The 20,008-nt window shown below is 43.9% G+C and overlaps 1 protein-coding gene across 1 annotated transcript in view; it reads right to left on the bottom strand.

Annotated features, from left to right (window-relative positions):
- Window positions 1-20,008, bottom strand: part of LOC115378361 (PH and SEC7 domain-containing protein 1-like) — a 35,076-nt gene that overhangs the window by 4,363 nt on the left and 10,705 nt on the right. The window contains exons 7-12 of the mRNA XM_030078597.1: window positions 9,444-9,487; window positions 4,851-5,044; window positions 4,028-4,098; window positions 2,186-2,343; window positions 1,088-1,232; window positions 67-210 (exon numbers count right to left, since the gene is read on the bottom strand). Of these exons, the coding sequence (XP_029934457.1) occupies window positions 67-210; window positions 1,088-1,232; window positions 2,186-2,343; window positions 4,028-4,098; window positions 4,851-5,044; window positions 9,444-9,487 (756 nt within the window). The remainder of the gene's footprint in view (window positions 1-66; window positions 211-1,087; window positions 1,233-2,185; window positions 2,344-4,027; window positions 4,099-4,850; window positions 5,045-9,443; window positions 9,488-20,008) is intronic.

Genomic DNA, 20,008 nt, shown 5'->3' with positions numbered 1-20,008 from the left:
TTCACTGACTTTCTCATTTATTTCTTTTCCATCATGTCCTTTGAAGCTCCCTGTAGTCCAGCTTACCTCAAACTCCAGATACTCGTCCCGCTGGCGGTATTCATCCAGCTCACGTCCTTTGACTTTGCGGTCAGGGGGGTAGGAGCGCAGCTCAGCCAGCTCAGTGGAGATGGCACGGAATCGAGCTTCATGGGATTTGACCTGCTCCTCCTGTAAGCACACAGTCAGGAATAATCGTCAGGGAGATGCAGGCAGCCGCAACCCTCTGCCTGCGTTTGTCTCCATTTTTTAGCATTTTCCTTGTTTTTTACCCACTGTCTGACCTACTTCACACATAACAGCGCAATACTGATTATGATGTTATGGAGTAATCACATCCTGCTCTCTACTGCAAGGCTTGAATTCTCTCTCTCTTCCCAGTGTTTTAACATTATTTTAGAATTTCCTGTTTTGAATACAGTTCTATGTTTGATAGTTGGTATTTTTTTTTTTTTTTACTGAATTAAAGGTGCACTATGCAAAATTGCAGAAGGTTGATTTAAGTGAGGATTGTTTAGATTCAGCTGATAGAAACTGTGGCATAAGCATGAAATATATCAGTGAGACAGTCCAATGATGAGAACCATGCAGACTTTTTAGTTTTTTTTGTCAGCTGAGTCTGACCAGTCCTCACTAAAATCTACTATGGGCAATATGACATAGTAGACTTTTAATTTCATATGTGTGTTGGCTGAAAAAGTTGAAAAACCCATGCTTAAGGATTTCCAAAATACAGCTGATATAGCAGACTGACTGATGAAACAAATGGAAGAAGTGTGCTGCTCTGGTAGATACAGTATAATGTATAGTGTATTGCAACAGTGTTGAAGCTATGACTTTGACTGTTAAATCTGAATTTAAATAACTGCATAAAATGTACTGTATAATACTGATGATCATTTAACTTTTTGAAAGATTTGCATAATTGCAAAGAAAGATTTGGCTTGCTCTAAGGGATTCGACAGGGTCTTTATTCAGACTGGTCTAAAGCCAGGCTCAGCTCCCTCTGTCTTTTTTGGATTCATCTATGGGTGTAAAGTTATGATACCTCAGACAGTTTGGACATTGTCCCAGGCAGCAGTGGCCGGCTGAACTTCTTCTGCGAGCCGATGGCTGCTGGGAAGGGAGGAGCTGAAAACATGGCTGCCACTGTGTTGATTCGCGTGATCCAGGACTGCATCTGTTCTGCATTCCTGTAATACATAACACAGGTACACACCCACACATTCAGGCACAGTGCGCACACACACACACACACACACACACATAAACACACACACAGAAATACACAAACAATTACAAAAATACCCCCACTCCCCAATGCACACACAAAAACACATACATACACACACACACAGAATGCTTATCAGTTGCCCTCCATGGTATGCACACATTGCCACATAGCTAGCTTACAACATCAAAGGGAAAATCATCAGAGAGTGCAGCCCTGTTGTTGACAAAGAAATAATTTTGCAGCCAATTAATATATGAGAAAAGGGCCTGTTATACACTAACAGACCCATTAGGGGCCCATGAGAATAATCAAAGTGAATCAGACAGCCTTGCTTGTAGTCCCAAGAGAGAGAGGGAAGAGAGAGAGAGAGAGAGAGAGAGAGAGAGAGAGAGAGAGAGAGAGAGAGAGAGAGAGAGAGAGAACGAGGGGGGGCAGTATCTGGGACAAATGCAAGCTGCAACTGGAGCAGAGAGCCTGTCCTCCTGGGGGCTGGAACATGTGGCCACTCATGTGCCACTTCCTGGATCCTGGTAACATATACATCTCCACCCTGCGCTTAACTCACCCTATATATCCTCTGCGTCACCTCATATGCATTCACACATGAACGCATGGTCACACGAATGCATACACATAACACATAACACCTGACTTCACATAGTGTAGGTGAGGCTGCATGGAGGCTCAGCTGTGATTGGCCAGCTAAAGAGACTAGGGTTCAGAAAAGGAGACTTGGCTTAAGGAGTGACCTTGCAAAGACGAAGATGAGACAAGGGAAATCTGAAGAGATGCAGAATTGAGGTCCTTTCACTGCATATGTCCACATACACTTCAAGTGTGGTTGACTGTATGCTTGTGTGTTTAATCTCTCCAGCTCAGTGACAGGGATAAAATGGAGTGAAGTGGACTCACGGAGCCTGGAAGAGATACACCCTCCAGTCAGCGGTGCGCAGGTAGAAGACGTTGGGCCTCTTGCTGTAGTCTGAGGCCTTCATTGCCAGGGAGTGATGGATGGACACGGCGTTCTTCAGGTCCTCGTCAGATAACTGCTTATCAGGCCTGTACTCCCCCTGGTGTGACAAAAGAAATGAAAACTGAAAGCAATGATTGATGCCGGGGGTCTTAACAGTTATTAAAGGTAGGAAAGCTGACTGAGAATATTTTCTCATTTGAGGAGTGGTAAGAGGAGGGAGGGGCACGTGCATATATTAACACGTGAGTTATTCCCAGCACAACCAGAGCAAAACTGCAAGCCACTGGCCAGCATCACTTGGGAGGTTGGTACAATGGGCATCATGGCACCGTGTATCCATATTTTTCCAGGGTTGACTTGAACAGTGAAAGTATAGAATAGCAACCCTGGATGGTAACACATGTCCAGACCCTTCCTTACCACCCCCTTGTTAAACTGGCGCTCACTCACAAGTGACCATGACGAACTGTATCAACTGTATAGGGAGATATACTATATTAAAATATAACGTAAGCAATGTTTCATGTCTACAACTACCTTTTACAGCTACTACTACCACTGCCGCTATGACCACTACTTCTACTACCTCTACCACTACCATTACTGCGACTATTATTAGTACTACTACTACCACTACTACTACTAATACCACTTCAATGACTACTACTAATGCTAGTGCACGGCTGCTGCTAAAGCTACTGCTGCTACTACTACCACTATACTATTACCCTTATCACACATAAGGCTACTACTGCCACTTCTTTTACCACTACTACTTCTATTGCTACCACTACTACCAATGCTACTACTTCAGAATAAATTAAGAGTACTGATTACATATAAAGCACTTAACGACCTTGGCCCCAGTTACATCTCCTTTTTATGTATTTGTTTTTATTTCCTGTATGCGAGAAGCACTTTGTAACTGTGTGTTACAAAGTGGACCACTACTACTATTACTACTACTATTACTATTGCTACCACTTCTTCTACTACTACTACTAATAATAATCACAACAACAATTATGTGGTAATTCTGACTGGGAGAGAGCACGTCTGAGCTACTCTCTCTGTAGTACATCATAAACCATCCAGAACAATTTATTCTCGAGCAGGGGGCTTTGTTTTCGCCCTCAGCGTGAGCCTCTGATCTGAACAGACATATCCGGAGTTGGACCAGAGAACACAGCCATGGTGTCACAACAGGAACGTCCCTGAGTGGGAGCCTTGTTTCTGGCCAACCCGAGTGAGCTAGTGCAACAGTGGCCAGAGACGCTGGCAGAGCCTTCCCCCTCGCCAAAGACCGAGACCACCACTCCATATGGGCCTCCTGCACAGTGCCAGGGTGTGACTGGCTGGCCCAGGCACACTCGACTTACAACAGGCGTGCTATGTCATATCACGTTACAGATATGTAAACAGGAAATGGAAGCCAACCAGCAGCCTCCATGGACAGATTGCCTGATGATATTTTCATTTTTTATGCTATGGTACATTCTGTTTGGATAAGGTAAAGTTTGTGATTATGTGTGAGCAGGTGGTACACTGGTAAAAAAAAAAAAAAAAACAATCTTTACAATTTTGCTTCCAACAAAGGGATTATTTTTGAGGATGCAGCCACCTGTAGTTTTGAAAGGTTGAAGGAGTATCAAGTAGCGACTATTTCCAAAATTGCTTTCTATATAGTTTTTTAGATTGGAGTCCTTCATACTTTTTCTTTAGTTTTTCTCTGTATATAGGCCTACAATATATACTGTACAACATGATTGTGAGCAGCCAACCTTTTGCAGATAGAGAATTAGGCCCTTTAAAATTGCGTAGAAGGTCTTCCACCCTCTCTTCCCTCTTGGCGCTGTGAAGAGGAGAAATGTGCTGCAGTTATCAACACAGATCAAATATTATATTCTTGTAAAGGAAACAACATATTTTGCAGCGTTCTGATTTTTAGATATGTAGGCGTATAGACATTACACTCTATACTACAGGGGTTGAGCAGTGGTTGAAACATTGCACACAACGTAAGAGAGCATTGGGGCCTAGCCCACATGTGGAAAGTAACTAAGCATATTTGCTAAAGCATTGTGCCTAGAGAGCAATTTTGAAGTACTGGACTTTTTACTTGAGCATTTACATTTTGTAAGACTTGACACTTTTATTCCACTACATTTCAGGGGGAAATACTGTACATTTTGCTGAGCTGCATTTATCTGACAGCTGTAGTAACTAGTTAGCAGAACAAGTTTTAACATGCAAAAAAAAAAAAAAAAAAAAAAAATCTGATGCATTGTTAGAGAGTAAACTAGTGTAAACTGCTTCATATATTGTTAGTACATGAAGCACAAGGGTTAATGCATCAGTAATTAAACACTTTGAAATAAAAGAAACAGTTCCCTAAAATGAGTACTTTCACTTTTCATACCGAAATAATACATTTTGTTCCTAATACTATACCTTTACTTAAGTAACATTTTGAATTCATCATTGGCAGGGGTGCAGTAGCAGGGATGTGTACCACCACCTTTTACTTGTTTACATGCAGCACTGTCAAAATAACAAATTGTTTCATATGAAGAAATGAGGTTAGTATGAGGGTCTAAAGCCTACTTCTCTTGCCATCTGAATCGGCGTGGACTTTGCGGACCAGGAAGCCGTTCTTGTACAGCAGTGCTCCGGTGGGCTGGTCCGCATCCGACAGGGGCTTCCCACTGCTGCCCACCCGCCTCATAGACTTGGAGGCGTCGGAGTCGCACAGGCTGTCCCCGAGCTCTGAAAACGATTTCCGCAGCTCTTCCTCGTCGCTATGGAGACAAAAAAAAAAACAGATTCCATGGTGATCAACACTTATGTGTCATGCCTCATTAGCAACCTGCATCAACACATCATCATTTGTCCTGTCCATTTGCCTCTCACTCTGCCTGTTACACAAGGAGCAGCACAGCACAAGAGGCACCCAGATTTCACACAAAGCCCTAACCACTTGCTGGGGGAACTTTCGTTTCATACGCACGGCATGAGTAATATTTCTATCTACTGCTGGTGCCTTGGCAGAGTTTTTGCAGCACAAGGTATTTACAAAGCTCCGCGTGTACCTTGGGGGAAACCTGAGTGAATGAAACTATGTCTTCAAAGCCTTAATTGTGTGTTTTCCTCTGCTGTTCCCTCGCTATCTCTTTGTGCTTGGCTCCTGTTCTCCCGAGGAGCGGTCCACTCTCCTTGATCAAAACGCTCCACGGTAAAGGAGTGACATCATCGATCTTGTTCCAGCTTTGAGGTGAAAAACAGGGGCATCCGGGCCCCCAGGGACTGCTCCTCTCAGAGATGAATTGCATACGTGTCAGTGTTTCTTAGTCTCCCTCTCCGCTCATGAGAAACACTTCAGAAGTGAGAAAAGTTGCTACCCCTCCCTCCCTCCGAAGAAACGGGGCTCCTTGAATGCATCAGGGAGAGGCGAGAGGAGAGCAGCATTAAGCCAGCTCAGCTCATATGTGAACCCAAAGCACTGGTGTGTGACTGCATGTCCCAAAATACTGTTGATCCACACTCCACTCCTTATTAAGTTTTGGGCTTGAGAGTTGTGGCTGGGATTTGAAGTTTTGTGCACAGTGGACATTCTTCTTCGTAGACAGGCCTCGAGGAGCCATCGCTGAATACAAGGAGTTAATGAGCTACTGAGCACCGGCTTGCTCTGATCTCAGCTTTATTGCTCCCACATCAACTGTGTGCCTGTGCCAACACATGTTTGTGTGTATCTATTACCTGCCTAACCCGACTGTCTAGCCAATAAAGTGAGCAATTTACTCAAAAGGAAATAGAGACAGATTTGTGTTTTATGTGGATGATAAGCAATCCTTACTCCGCTGCACGAGTAATAACAGTAATGATCTGCAAATCATGCCTTCCAGTGCATAAATTCCTTTTAGTGTTTTAAAGGGATTTGTCACATTAGGAGCACATACAGTAGATGCCTCATGGCCATCACAGCAAGTGTCTGGTGCATCTGCCCAGCGAGGTAAAATGGCAATTCCACTTGTTACCTCACCAAGCGGCACCCATGTAAAAGTTCAGCCTGAAAATAGAAAAATGGCTGGATGCCGAACCCCCCCGAGACCACGCTATGAGTAACCAACAGTACATAACAGCAGTTAACCCCATGCAGGAGCCAGAGTGAGAGAGAGAAAGAGAGGGAGAGAGAGAGAGAGAGAGAGAGAGAGAGAGAGGCAGAGACAGAGCCAATGAGCATGTAGCCTGTTGCCTGGTAACTGCTGGCCTGCCTGAATCCCATTCTACACAGAGACAAAGTAGAGAGGAGCTGGAGAGCGGGGGGATGGATGGAGGAGATATAGAGAAGTGAGGACACAGAGACAGAGTGGGGGGAAGAAAACAAAAGCTAGAAAAAGACAAAAGCTGATCCTTCTCAGATGGCATAACATTATCCAGAGAAGGAAGAGATGAGAGGGAAGGGAAGGGAAAGGAAAGGAAAGGAAAGGAAAGGAAAGAGGAGAGGAGAGGAGAGGAGAGGAGAGGAGAGGAGGATGGGGTGATGATACAATGGGGGGAAAGGGATAGTTAAACAGGTTGGCTCTAGTTGTAAAGTAAGTGGAAGCTGGGTGCTTATGTGCTGATGTTGCTGTACCAGCAGCCACTGGAGGCTCATTTCCTATCTCACCTGTGTCACTGGCTCATAGTAACAATGTCAAAACACTTCACTTGTCAAGTGAATGAGGACATGAGTCCATCCATGCATACTGTGCATACATTCATACATCCCCTGTGTGTACTGCAAAACATTTCCTCATTCACCAAAACTGCAATTTTTTTTTAACCCTCAGCTTCCTCTTTTTAACCTTTATTCACTGAGAGAAGCATTTGTTCCTTGAAACGATCACCATCTTGCCATCGTATTCATACAAGCCGATGGAAGACATTCTGCTCTCCCAGGTGAGAGGCGGCAGCAGACAATAGGAAGACAGGATGATTAGAGCCATTGAGGGAGGAAGAGAGAGGGATTAGCGGAATAAAAGGAATAATAGAGCAGATGGGCTCAGTCTCTCCCTCTCCCTCGCTCATTTGATGTACAGCGTGCCTCTTTATCCTTCTCCACGCTCCTTTCCTACTATTCCTTTGTGGTATTACTTTCTCGGCCATTTTCATCTTCTGTTCTGTTTGTCCCAACCATCCATCCTCGGTGTTTTTCATGCAGAAACGTATCCTCCTGTATCTCTGACTTGTTGAGTCTCTCCCTCTCTGTGATATGGAAGGGAGGGGTGCACGATGCCCAACCTCGTCTCTCTGAACCCCCAGAGCTCCTCTCCACCCCCGCTCCTGAATGAGGAAGCATGCTTGTATGTGTGTGTGTGTGTGTGTGTGTGTGTGTGTGTGTGTGTGTGACTGAGTGAAGAACATGTGGGTGCATCCAACTGCACTGTTGAGAGTGGCCATGTGCGTGTCTGTCTCTGTGGGGGTGTGAAATAACATCTAGCGCTGTGTTTTTCATCAGATTGCAAAAACACACACATGCATGCGCGCGCGTGCACACACACACACACACACAAACACACACTTATTTTCACATGTATACGGCAAATTTCACATGTACAGTGTAACAGAACAGAAAAGAACACAACAGAGCAGAACCTAATTTTCCAAACTGGGATGGAGGATTATCTTTAGCCTCACCACAGACGTGATAAAAAACATGGTTAAAAACAAGAACGCGGTCAGGGTGCACAACAGTACAGCACATGCAGATCACAGATGACAGTAAGTGCAATTATAATGATTCATAGACACACATACACATAAACTCTTGGACTTCCTGATACCAAATGTCTGTGCTTTTCATATCCTACTGTGCTAAAAAATGCAGATCTTTTGTTTTCTGCTCAAATATAGCACTGGCAAATGTTTGCCGACAACTTAACCATAAAGACAAACACTCGTCTTAAGAAGTCGGTCAGTGAGTTGGAAGAGGAAAAATATCCTTAGTGTGATAAAATATGCATCGACTAAGCGCGCAGTGAATGTGGCAGCACAGGTGGCACTGTACTCTAATTTAAGATTGGGGCTTCAAAGCAAAAATCCAACACAAACGGAACCGACATACTCTTATGGTTTTTTCGACAGCTCCATTATTCATATGTGAACATGAGCAACTCTCCGCTGTCGCCACGAACCAAAGAACCGCGCGGCCCTAATCTGTGAATCTGTGTTTCATTTCATTTTCGAGATGGATTCCCCCTCTGTATTTCATTTTGAGACATGTTTGATGGCGAGGCGGTTGTTGTGTGTCTAAAAATGACATCTCTATCTATCCCTGGCCTCTTGTGTGGTGCGTGGTGGCCGTGGCAGCAGCGTTTAAATAGCTGTGTATATGTCAGCGGAGATGTTTGAACTGAATTGCCTTCCTCTCTGTGGATCTCCTCCTCGATCTGTTCCTCTGACCAGTTTTTTTTTTTTTTTTTTTCAGCTGCTCCGGGAGCGCTGCTGCTATTTTTGGGAAGGTAGTGGGAGGCTGTGGTCACACCTTTGTACAGGATGCAGGTATTGAGCCCTTTAAATGGAGTTCTCTCTGTCTTTTCCTCTCTGTGTGTGTCGCTGCCTCTATTTCTCCTTTACTGCTCTCTATGTTTTTATCTACAAGGGCCTATACACACACACACACACACACACACACACACACACACACACACACACAAATACACATACATACATATATATATATAAGTGCATGCGAGTGCATTTCCTGTGTGTATATGTTTGTGCATTTGTGTGTTATATGCGTGTTTGCGCTTAGACAATTCAGGGAGGAAAGAGCAATGCAGTAGCTATGGAGTCGTATCCATGGTGCCGTAACTATGGCAACAAAGCTTGGAAAGACAGCAGCGACTTAATTGGCATCTGCGAGGCACTCTGGAGCTGCGATCCAGAATAGCAACCCTTGACACACTAATGTTTCCGTTGCATGCCAGACAACCCTAACGTCATTAATGAGGATGCAAACAAGCTAATCAATATCTTTTATTGGGCACATCTGCGGGCTTCAGAATAATGGGTTTGTGTGTGCGTGCGTGTGTGTGTGTGTGTGTGCGTGATTAAAAGAAGGAGTGAATCAGACAGAGAAAAAGGACAGAGACAGGGATGGAGTTTGTGTGTATGCATTTAAGTTGTACAATATGAGCTTATAGTCAATGTACTTACAGTGTCCATTGAAGCTTCTGATTCTTGATTGAGTTGTACAGGGCCTGTGGAGAGAAGCCAGAATAGAAACAACTTTAGATAATAATGACAAATAGCACACGGCCACAGCTGAGTTCACTAGGTGATCTGTTCAAATTTAGCGAGAGGGGCCGGTCAGCTGTGGGTCTCCGTGAAACCTAGAAAGTCAGCAAGCTGGTTTCATTCAACCATTTGCGCTCACACGGGGGAACGCCGTCCTCTTTCAGCCCACTCCGATTGTCCTCTGCCTCAGCTTAACTCGCTCTCTCAGCCAATCAATCCATCAATCATCCAATCAGTCGGCCACCAGTCCATCAGTTACAGAGACATTATCAGCCAACCAGCCGGCCAGTCAATGGGCAGATGAGCAAATCAATCCACCCATTTATAATTTAGACCCTCACAGAGCAAAATTAAGTCACAGCATAGGATATACAAGGACCAAATGAAAAAAGGAAAAGAAAAAAGAAAAAAAAATGCCCTGTGTTTGTCCACCAGTCTAAACCAGGTATTTTGAGAGTGCCAGTGAACAATTCAAACATATTTTCCATATTTGACTACCTACTGTCAACAGATTGTAGGAGAAAAAAATTAAAGAGATCTGCATCATTGGCAGCAAGTTAGTTGGGCTATTTACTGTACATAAGACAAACTTATAATCTGAGGAAATCTGGGTTTTTCCTGTAAGGCTGTTATTAATTCAAATGTTTATAATTACACTGGGGTATGGTGCGTTTTCTCAACTCCAAGTTCCATTTCCAAATGAACTCGTTTGGATTCCCTATCAGTTCTTGGCAGCGGTCGTTATATTTATCATCAATTTTTTGAGGCGATATTGCCGCAATATTTTCATAGATAATAAATAACTTTATTTAATTACTTTTATAATCAACCCATTTAAAATGAAGTCTAAAGAATAATAGCAAGAAGAGGAGATGAGGGGATTTAAATCTCTGCCTCTTTGTGTTTGTTTCCTCATTGAAGACATGGTACATTTGTCTTTAACCACCACAAAATCTGTAGTGACAGTCAAGCCATTTAAACAGTTCTCATTCACCCCCCCGCCCTCCCCAGCCTGGGTGATGATGGGATATGCCAGCTGAATGTGATATGACAAGTCTGTTCAGCAGCGGGTCTGCAGCAGAGGGGCAGGGAGAGAGCGGACAGCATTAAGCCATCACGCTGTGGCGCTCAGATCCTGATCAAGGCAGGGAACGCCGCTGATGGACAACTGTGACAGTTGAGGTGATTGAAAGGACACTCGTGGGCAGTTCATTGCCACCTCATTCACCGCTATATTCCTTGTAGACCGATGCTGCGCTGCCTCTCTGTTCTTTCTCACCATGACCATAATTGCCATCTGGAGAGAGAAAGAGGCTGCATCCACAGCTAAAACCTCCTTAATGCGCTCCCTGTAATGTTGATGGTTTTCACTTCAAATTCATCTGTTTCAAACTTCTGAGCTCTTCTGCGTGTGATACCACGGCATTGTGGCTTTTAGTCAAATGGAACTGGATTCATAATGGGTTTGATGCAGTGTGTCTAATCAGGTTAATTTTTATAAGTTCTCTTTGAAACTGGGCCTAATCAAGAATACTCGAATTCCAGGGCATTATGAATATTCATGCACAGCCAGCCTAGACCGTCACAGTTTTGGTTCTGGTTTTCATAGGCGCTATCTAAATATTCTGTAAAATCTGGGAAGTCAAACTGTGTTCTAAGCTGCGGCTGCTCATAAATATTAACAGTCCACGACCGATTAAAAATCCTGCAGGTCTTCCCAGGATGCCAGAGCTGGCGAGGTTCAAACTGGCAGAGCCTTTAAATGAACCTCTTTTGCAGCACAAATCTGGTCAGCATCAAATCTTCACAGTGAATTTGGGAGCCATAAAAGTGTATTGATGTGCTGCTACAAGAACAGCCACAGACTCTGACTGCAGACGCTGATAATGTGGAAATGGACAGTGAACTCATATGAGGCAATAAAACAAAGCTTCTTTAGCGAGCCTCTACTTACTGTTACACTCTAACCAAAAAAAAAGAACACAACTAAGGACATCTTTAAAATGCAAGAACAGAAACAGGGAAAACGAGCACATTTGGAAAAACCATTAATCTATCAGTGGGTCAAGCTGATGGTCAAACCATGCTGACTCAACCACCAACCATCATTTATTTGGTGTTTTTTTGTCTAAAAGCTCCACAGTTAAACTGACCCTGAGCAATTCTCATTATTCTAGCTTTAATTTTACTGTTCTCAGCTGGGAAATTAGCATATACTGCATTGCACTGCAAAGTAATGATAAACTAAAGCTGTAGACTACGTATAGTTCCAGCTTTAGTTTACTTCCAAAAGTTTTATTTATGTGCCTACATGATAGACAGATGTACTTTACTGATACCACTCCGTGAACATGTCACAGGAGTTGATTGAGAGTGTAAGTGAGACACACACATTAGTCCTGTCACAGCCAGAGGAGCTCATCTGCCAACACTGAGTTAACCATAATAAGAGCGTTTTCTATTTTAATTCTGCTCTCTTAAAGCTGAAATGAAACACATCAACAGTAAGGGACACCCCGGGGATTTTCAAGGTGGGAGACTGAAGAGGGAACGAGGATGGAGGAAGGTGATGAAGGGGAGATGGAAGTGGAAGGGAAGGTGTTCGTACCAATCAGAGCATCAGTCACACTCGTTCAGCCTCTGGCCTCATCGAGACAAGGATAGATGTTCGTCACCTTCACCTACTCGCTTCGTCAACGTCACACCGTGCCAGCAAATGAGGGCCATTAGCCTTGAGTGGTGGCCTTACACAATATGTTATACTGAGCTGTAGTGTATGGCCAGTCAGGCCTGGCAGTGAACCAATCCCCTTCATCAGCTCTGTGGTAAATAATGTGTGTGAGGGTGTGTGTGTGTGTGTGTGTGTGTCTCTGTGTATGCTCCATATAAAAATGTGCAACAAACATGGCAAAAAATCACCATCTTAACAAGTTATTTGGTCTAATATTCATAGTAAAAATCTTATTTATTAATCAGCTTGTTTCCACAGTTTTCTTAAAATCTAGAGTCATTTTCTTTCCTAGTGGCCTGATCAGAGTTATGCTGCCTTGTTTCAACATATTGAGAAAAAATTGGAAACAAGTGAAATTGCATTGGAAACATTCCTACCAACATTTTTTTCCACTTATCTCATTATGATATTTTTAAAAGCAAGGTTTTCAGACTGAAGATGAGACCAAATTACTTGTTAACATGGATTTTTTTTTTTTTTTTTTTTTTTTTTTTTTGCAGTGTGCAGACATTACTACATCCAGTAACAGCAGCACTGCATACAGAACATAAAACAAGTACTTGTGTGTGGGACACTGCCATGTAAATGTTAGACATAGATATAATAAGTTTCTCTATTTAGAAATAAACCATCTACAGTGTAAAAACTAATGTGCCATTTGACAAATTTAGCAAATCAGCTTTGAATGACAAGCCATTAGCCAGTGTCATGCCGAATATGATATAATCCCACATGACAGGTGTCACACTGACATCAAATAAAGTGGAAAAAAAAAACCCTGACTCAGTTATCAGTTCTGATGATGCTGCTGATGTAGTTCACACTATCCAGCTGCTGCGCTTTTGTGATGATAAATGATATGTTCTGTAAAATGTGATTGAAAAATAAAAAATGTCTCATTCCTCTGAGTCCTAAAGTGCGAATGGACTCCTGGGTGTTGTTGATACGGTGTTCAGTGAACTATACCTTCTTTCTCTTTCTTGCCTGTGGGTGATTCTGTCCATCCTGAGCCTTACCCAGCAGGTCTGGAAACACCAGGGGTTTGAGCGAACGGGAGCGCGGCGTTCTGGGATACCGGAACGGGTCCATCATCCGGAAGTCCCGTCCGTAGCGCACGGAGCAAAGAGAGCGCGAGCGTAGGCGCCCCGCTGAGTGCAGGCTGTTAACGCCAATCATGCTCTCAGGGAAAATGTGACGCGATTTGACACCAGAAACGAGCTCCGACCTCCAAGGAGAGCTGCACCCTCGGTTCAAACCCACCAAAATTCTCCTGGCTGCGTTTTCACGTCCCGCAAAAGTTGGTGGCAAGTGGCAAGTGTCAGAAAAGAAAATGTGAAGTGAGGTTCATCGAATCTGGATGCTTTCCAGTGGACACCAGATTGTAGCGTGAGAAACTTGGGTGCCAGAGGACAGCTGGAGGAGAATTCGGCGGTCACAAGGAGCAACACGTCATCCGGACGCTGCCAGTCCGTCAGCAGCACTGGCGGACGATGCTGTCAGCGGGCATCAAACCCCAACAGCCTCTCCCCCACGATGTCTCAATCGTCGCTCACCTGGCAACACCAGAGTGCCCATCCGACTCTGAATAATTGATCAGACAGCCATGTATTATACATGTACGGAAATGACTCCTTCAGTGCAACTCAGTGTCACAGCGGTGATTTAGACTGGAGACCTCCTCGGGGACGGCGAGACTTTCCGCCACAGGTGAGTCTATCAGTCAAGTCAGAGCTGCAGGACGATTTATTATTTATCTCGGGATAAATCCTTTTCCTTCCAAGGTGATTTGCACGGGTGCAACAGTTCTTTATGGGACCGGTGCAAGAGATGAATTACAGTTCACAGGAGGCCAAGACAGAAAATGGTACTTTCCCCAAACATCTGCTGGGGAAGTGGGTAAACATTCCCCTCTCGAACTGGCTGCAAAAGGATGCCAGCCTCTGCCAACTTCCCCACTACAAGTACAGAGACGAGTACTTAAACATGCACACACGGACACACACACATACAGTATACAAACACACACAAACACGCACACACAGAGGGACCCAAGCTGACACTCTCACAGATGGTATGCAACACTTGCAGAGGTGCGAACGGACAGCCAGCATGAAACAGATGGGCACAAAAGACGGAAGCGAAGAGGTAAAAAAGCACGCAGGCATACAATGAGCTCTCTCTGTTTATATGGAATCAAACATACAGTAAAGCAGAAACACACACACACACACACACACACACAATAGAGAAGGAGGGAGGGAGCAGGGATTCCAAACAGCACTCTCAATTTGCGTCAGCAGCCCGCAGAGACAGTATAAACTAAATAAATTCAAGAAGGGAATTAAAAAAAAAATGACAAAAGAGGAGCGTGAGCAGGTAGGAAGGCAGAGATTCGGCACGCTCAAACGGAGAATAACCAACGGCCCTGTTGCTCCCACTGTAAAATGGATCCCAGTCAGTTTTACAGTCACAGTGCTGATGGTCAGATTATCCCTCGTCCTCCTCAGAGAAGAATCAGCTCTGCCTCCTGTCCTCTGTCCATGTGTGCAGGTCCGCTGTCATCGCTTACTCCTTCGCCCCCCCCCGCTGTGATCCACTTCTTCCAGCAGCTCTCAGTCAGCGCCTCCTCTCAGTCTCTTCTTCTCTTGCCACTGGTTTTAGTCTCTTCCCATCGCACACACTGTGGGTGTGGGTGTGTGAGGAAAAAAATGCTGTTCTCCCGCTGATGCCTTTCATCGCCTTGCTTCTTCTCTTTGTTGCCCCGTGGTTTAGATCTTTCAGTGATATTTCCTCTCGATCCGGGGCTCCTCTCTCTCTCTCTCTCCCCGTGTTCCTTGCCTTCTCTGTGCTGCTGCGGAGGACAGGAGAGCGGAGCTGTCCGCCTGAATCGCAGACAGAAGAGAAGCTGATAGGGACACTGCTCTCTCTCTCTCTCTCTCTTTTGCTCTTTCTCTATCGCGCTCGCTCGCTCCCTCTCTCTCACTTCGTCAATGCGTAAATCCCTCCCTCCCTCCTCCTCTCCTTAGCTCAGTCATTTGCCAGCAAATCACAGTCTCCCAACCGCCTGCTCCATGCATACACATAGAAGTACACACAGGTGCACACACACACACACACACACACACACACACACACACACACACTTTAATATACTTAGAAAGGCAATTAGCATTCGTTGGTTGTCTTGTCGCTGAAGTGGAAGAGATTGGAGAAACACTGGGAAAAGGAGTGTGTGCGTGTGTGTGTGTGTGTGCGTCTATTTCAGCAACATTTGACAAAACCGCCCAACCCGGGCACAGAAACCTGACAAACAAGTGTGCGTTTAACATTCAGCACCACTGCTGTTGATCTATGAATTAAACATATAAAAAATTGCAGGAGGCTCATTTTTCAAACAAATTCGCTCGGTCCTCCCGGTCCGCACACAGGTGCTGCAGATGATTGGTGACTTTAGGATTTAATGCATTGTGAAAAGCATCCCCACCGGGACGCGGTAAAATAAATCTGACTCTACGGTACATCACAACACGGAGATTTATGTGTTTGTATGATCAGGAACACCGAAGCCAGAATTTTAAAAAAACGATTTCCATCTCAAAGCAAATTAGCAAATAAGCAAACATTATTATCCAGTGTAATTTGACACAAAAGGCACAAACAAGTACAGACTCGGGCTGCAACCAGTAATTACTTTCACTGTTGATGAATCTAGCCTTTTCTTGGATTAACTGATTAATCATTTAGTCAAGTGGGATGTTAGCAGCACCCGCAGTGACCTCTTCAAATCGCTTTCTTGGCCTGACCAGCAGCCAAAAACAAACAAACAAACAAACAAACAAACAAAAAACAGTATTAATTTTAATGAGCAGAGAACAGTAAACCAATCTTAGCATTTTCAAAGCCATAACAGCAAGTGTTGGTTATTTTTTAGCTGATTTAATCACTATAATCGTTAATTAAAATTACAACAAATTCAACGAATGCTTCCAGATCGACTAATTAATTTACTGACTAATCGTTTCAGTGCTAGTAGATTCAGTGTATTAACATAATAATTTGATCATAATAAGTCGCAAACAAACTACCAGCACACAGCGTCCATGCAGCCATGAGATGAGCTGGTAAAAATTCCATCTATGCTTGTGGACGTTGCTCAAACGGAGGGATGACAATTCGTGTGCAATTTCACACGTCCGCCGCGGCATTGTTGAGCGGCAATCGCTGTTGAGATGAGCAATCTTAAAATACTTACGACTTACATTCAGCAAATCTCAAGGGTAAAAAAAAAAAAAAATCCGTGGACACTTTCTGTTAAACATGCCCGAAACCAATCAGACGTCAGAAAAAACAACAATGAGAAAATAGTGAAGGTGCCTTTGTCCTCTAACTGTTTCTGGCAAACACACACACACACACACACACACAGAAAAAAAAAAAAAAAAAACAGTTTGTCCCTCCTGACTGGTGTCTGCCTGCTGATGTGTACAATCAGGTTAGACATGTTATGGCGCTGAGATGTGAAAGGTGGCCCCCCGGCTCCTGTGGCTCCACCAGTGGATCAGGAGCAGAGCGGAGCCTCGGTGAGCTGGGGACTTGGAACAACCTCCGCCTGCGATCCCAAACAACCTGCATCAGGATGACAGCCTGTTACCGGATGAGTCGGGTGAAAGCTGTGGTGCTCGTTTCTGTCCCTGTCTCGCTTCCTCTCTGTCTGTCTCTGTATTCCTCTCTCTCTCTCTCTCTCTCATCCTTCCTCCCCCTCTCCCTGGGCAGCAGCAGCTAAAAGGTTAGAGAAGTGAGCTTCTGACTAGAGGCTTCAATCTAAAGACCAACTAGAAAACCATCAAAGTGCCCCTGAGCAAAGCACTTAACCCCTAATTATTCAAATGGAGCTGGGTCAGTGCGTGATTGTGTAACGCCGGGCAGCTCCCCTCTCTGGAAGTGGGCATGAATTTGAACCACGCTGTTTGCTGAAACAAAGAACAGATAGCGCCTGTTCAGCAAAACCAAAACAAAGAAATGCAAAATCTCTGTCTTTCTGGCACTCTGTCAGTCTGTGGCTTCCATCAGCATCTTCCTCGTTCTCTCTGTCTGTCAGTCTCTCCCTCCCACTCGATATTTCTGCTCCTGTCTAAATCTCTCCCTCTGTCGCTCATTGAGTTCAGACAGCTTGGGGAGAGGGGGAGAGCTCTCGCAGACCCACGTCTGCTGACCTAAGCAGTAACTTCTCTTTCTCTCTCTCTCTCTCTCTGACTTTCTATTTCTCCCCCTCCTCTGAAATGATTTTTATTCTTCGAGCAAGATTACTCAAGATTTTCATGTAAAGCTGTGTACGTTTTGCCACTCTCTACCGTCCAATGATAAAATTCGCTCATGAGAACTTTTGCATTTGCCGTTCTAATGTTCGAATGTGCTCATTTCAACTTGGAACTGGGAATTCACCAGCTGCAGCACGACTGCATTCATGGGAAAAATGGACGTCCACAAGAACAGGAGGAAACTGCGTTTTCTTCCACGAGGAGTGAGCAGTGTTTGCTCAAGTAGTTAATGAAGACATATTCATTCAATTCTCGCCATAAACAATAAAGACTGTTAGTTTTTGTTTTTTTCTGCCATTTTTCTGTGCTCTGGAGTCACCTCAACTGAAATTGCTGAAACCGGAGCTTTGAAATGAAATGAAATGGTTTAAACTAACAGAGCAGCACTGTCTTCATCTGGTAGCTCATTCCTGGAGGAAAAAAAAAATCTTCTGGCGTATGTTTTAGGCAGGAGCAAGAGCACTTTGTCTGGCACGGGCTAAACAAAAGAAGAACTTGGTAGTTAGTGGTGATTGCCACCACGGCTGAGCAGACAAAAAAGAGCAACCCCCGCTGAAACTCAATTAACTACATCAATAGAAAATCCATTGAAAAAGCGTCTTACAGGCCACACGGTGTGATTGCTGGGAAACAATGACCATTTAAAGGAACAGTTCACCCAAAAAAATAAAACTATTGTTATTTGCTATTCACCCATGTGCCAGATGAAATGCTGCGTAGATAGCAGCCTTCTCTGGAGCAACTAAATGCAACAGGTACGGCTTTTTAGAGTTCAGAAAAGAAAAGCAAAAAAAAAAAAGACTAACTAAAGCCAAATAATGTCATTCCCAGTGGAGAAAAATACTGTGTTTACACCATTATTTGGCACAGATAGCTATTCATATCAAAACAGTTCACGCTAATGTGCATGTAAGCATCAAGCATCCTTTCTTTGCTTGTTGAAAAATTGTGACACTGTTGTCCCTCTTCTAAAATGAGGCAGTTTGACTTTTTTTTTTGTTTCTATGTGCTACATGTTTAGTGGTTAGTGTTGATTTGTAGGCCTATGTGCAGCGTAATCACATGTTCTAATCATGCAGATCTGCTAGTGTGAACTGCTCTCAAATGCTATAGTGAAAATTCGTGCTAAATATTGGTGTGAATAAACTCTAAAATGCCACATCCATTGACCTCAGTTGTGAAAAGCTGTTGTGGAGTTGTGATGGCTAGCCTCAGAGTGTGTGGTTTGGACAAAGACTGGTCAGTCTTAGCAGACATGGAGGTGGGTAGACAGAGATCAGATTTTCATTTTTCTGTGAGCTCTTCCTTCCACCGTAAAAGATGCCCAAAAAAGATGTCATGGATTGTCGCTTTAAGAGTGACACATTTTCTCTCTGCATGTATGTGCAACCAGACTTGACCTGCTTGTCTCTGCCCAGGCTGGTAAGGCCGTCGTGTGCTGGCACCGCGCTCCACTGCAGATTTCAGACGTATTCACGGTTCGGCCAGACGGACAGCAGGGGAAATGTAAGAATGATTTCTTCACCTTCATTTAGAGAGGTAAGTAAGTGATCCATCTTTTCGCCTTCTGTCGATTCTGCGACACAATCGATAACATCAGTAGACCTAATTACTGTTTGAAGAGCTTTGTTCTGCATCTCATTGAGCTATGCAACATTTCCATTTCAGCTGAATGTGTTCTCTTGCAAAAATGTGGGCTGGTAACCTACTTGAGTGCATCATTAGCTCTCACTTCAAGCCTCAAGCCTAGAGCGGTGGTGGAGAAAGAGGGGGAGAAAGAGCGAGAGAGCGAGAGAGCAAGAGAGAGCGAGAGCAAGAGAGAGAGACAGTGAGAGAGAGAAAAAACCTATCTCTGACCCCTCACAAAAAAGTTTGGGCTGATTTACCAGCTTGGGCCAACAGCCAGAAATTAAAATTCTGCTGGGAATTGTAAGAGATAGACTGCAGCTATGTGCAAGTCGGTGTAATGAGGTAGAGAAACTTTTCTTATGAAGGTTTGCAAGCTTAGTGCTGCATCGAGCCCCTCTCTTAATCAGTTATTCGGTCCATATTTACTACGTGCTGCAGCATTTAAAAAAAAAAAAAAAAAAAAAAAAAAAAATCAACATGACTTATTAAAAAGAAAAAAATGAAATAAGTTGTTGAACTATTCAAAAAATATAACTTACGTTTTTGGTCATATGTGGTTGTGCTTGTGTGTGTCCAAAATTGAGGATTACGTCACAAAAGCTCTCCATGCTAAGCGATTTCTGACCACTAGAGGGTGTTGAGAGCTCAAACGCCGTTTAGTACCGGTGCAATTTTGATTGTTTGTACAAAACCAAATGTTAAGGAGGAAAATGTATTTTTTGGATGGAAATGAGGAATACACTTCACTCTTGAAAAGCTCCTGTCGGATTACTAAGATTATTTTGTCTCTGACCTCCAGCTCAAAA

This window comes from Myripristis murdjan, chromosome 19 (assembly GCF_902150065.1).
Source record: "Myripristis murdjan chromosome 19, fMyrMur1.1, whole genome shotgun sequence".
Classification (NCBI taxonomy): Eukaryota; Metazoa; Chordata; class Actinopteri; order Holocentriformes; family Holocentridae; genus Myripristis; species Myripristis murdjan.
The sequence above is the reverse complement of the archived record's forward strand: the minus strand, read 5'-3'. Positions and strand labels throughout refer to the sequence as shown.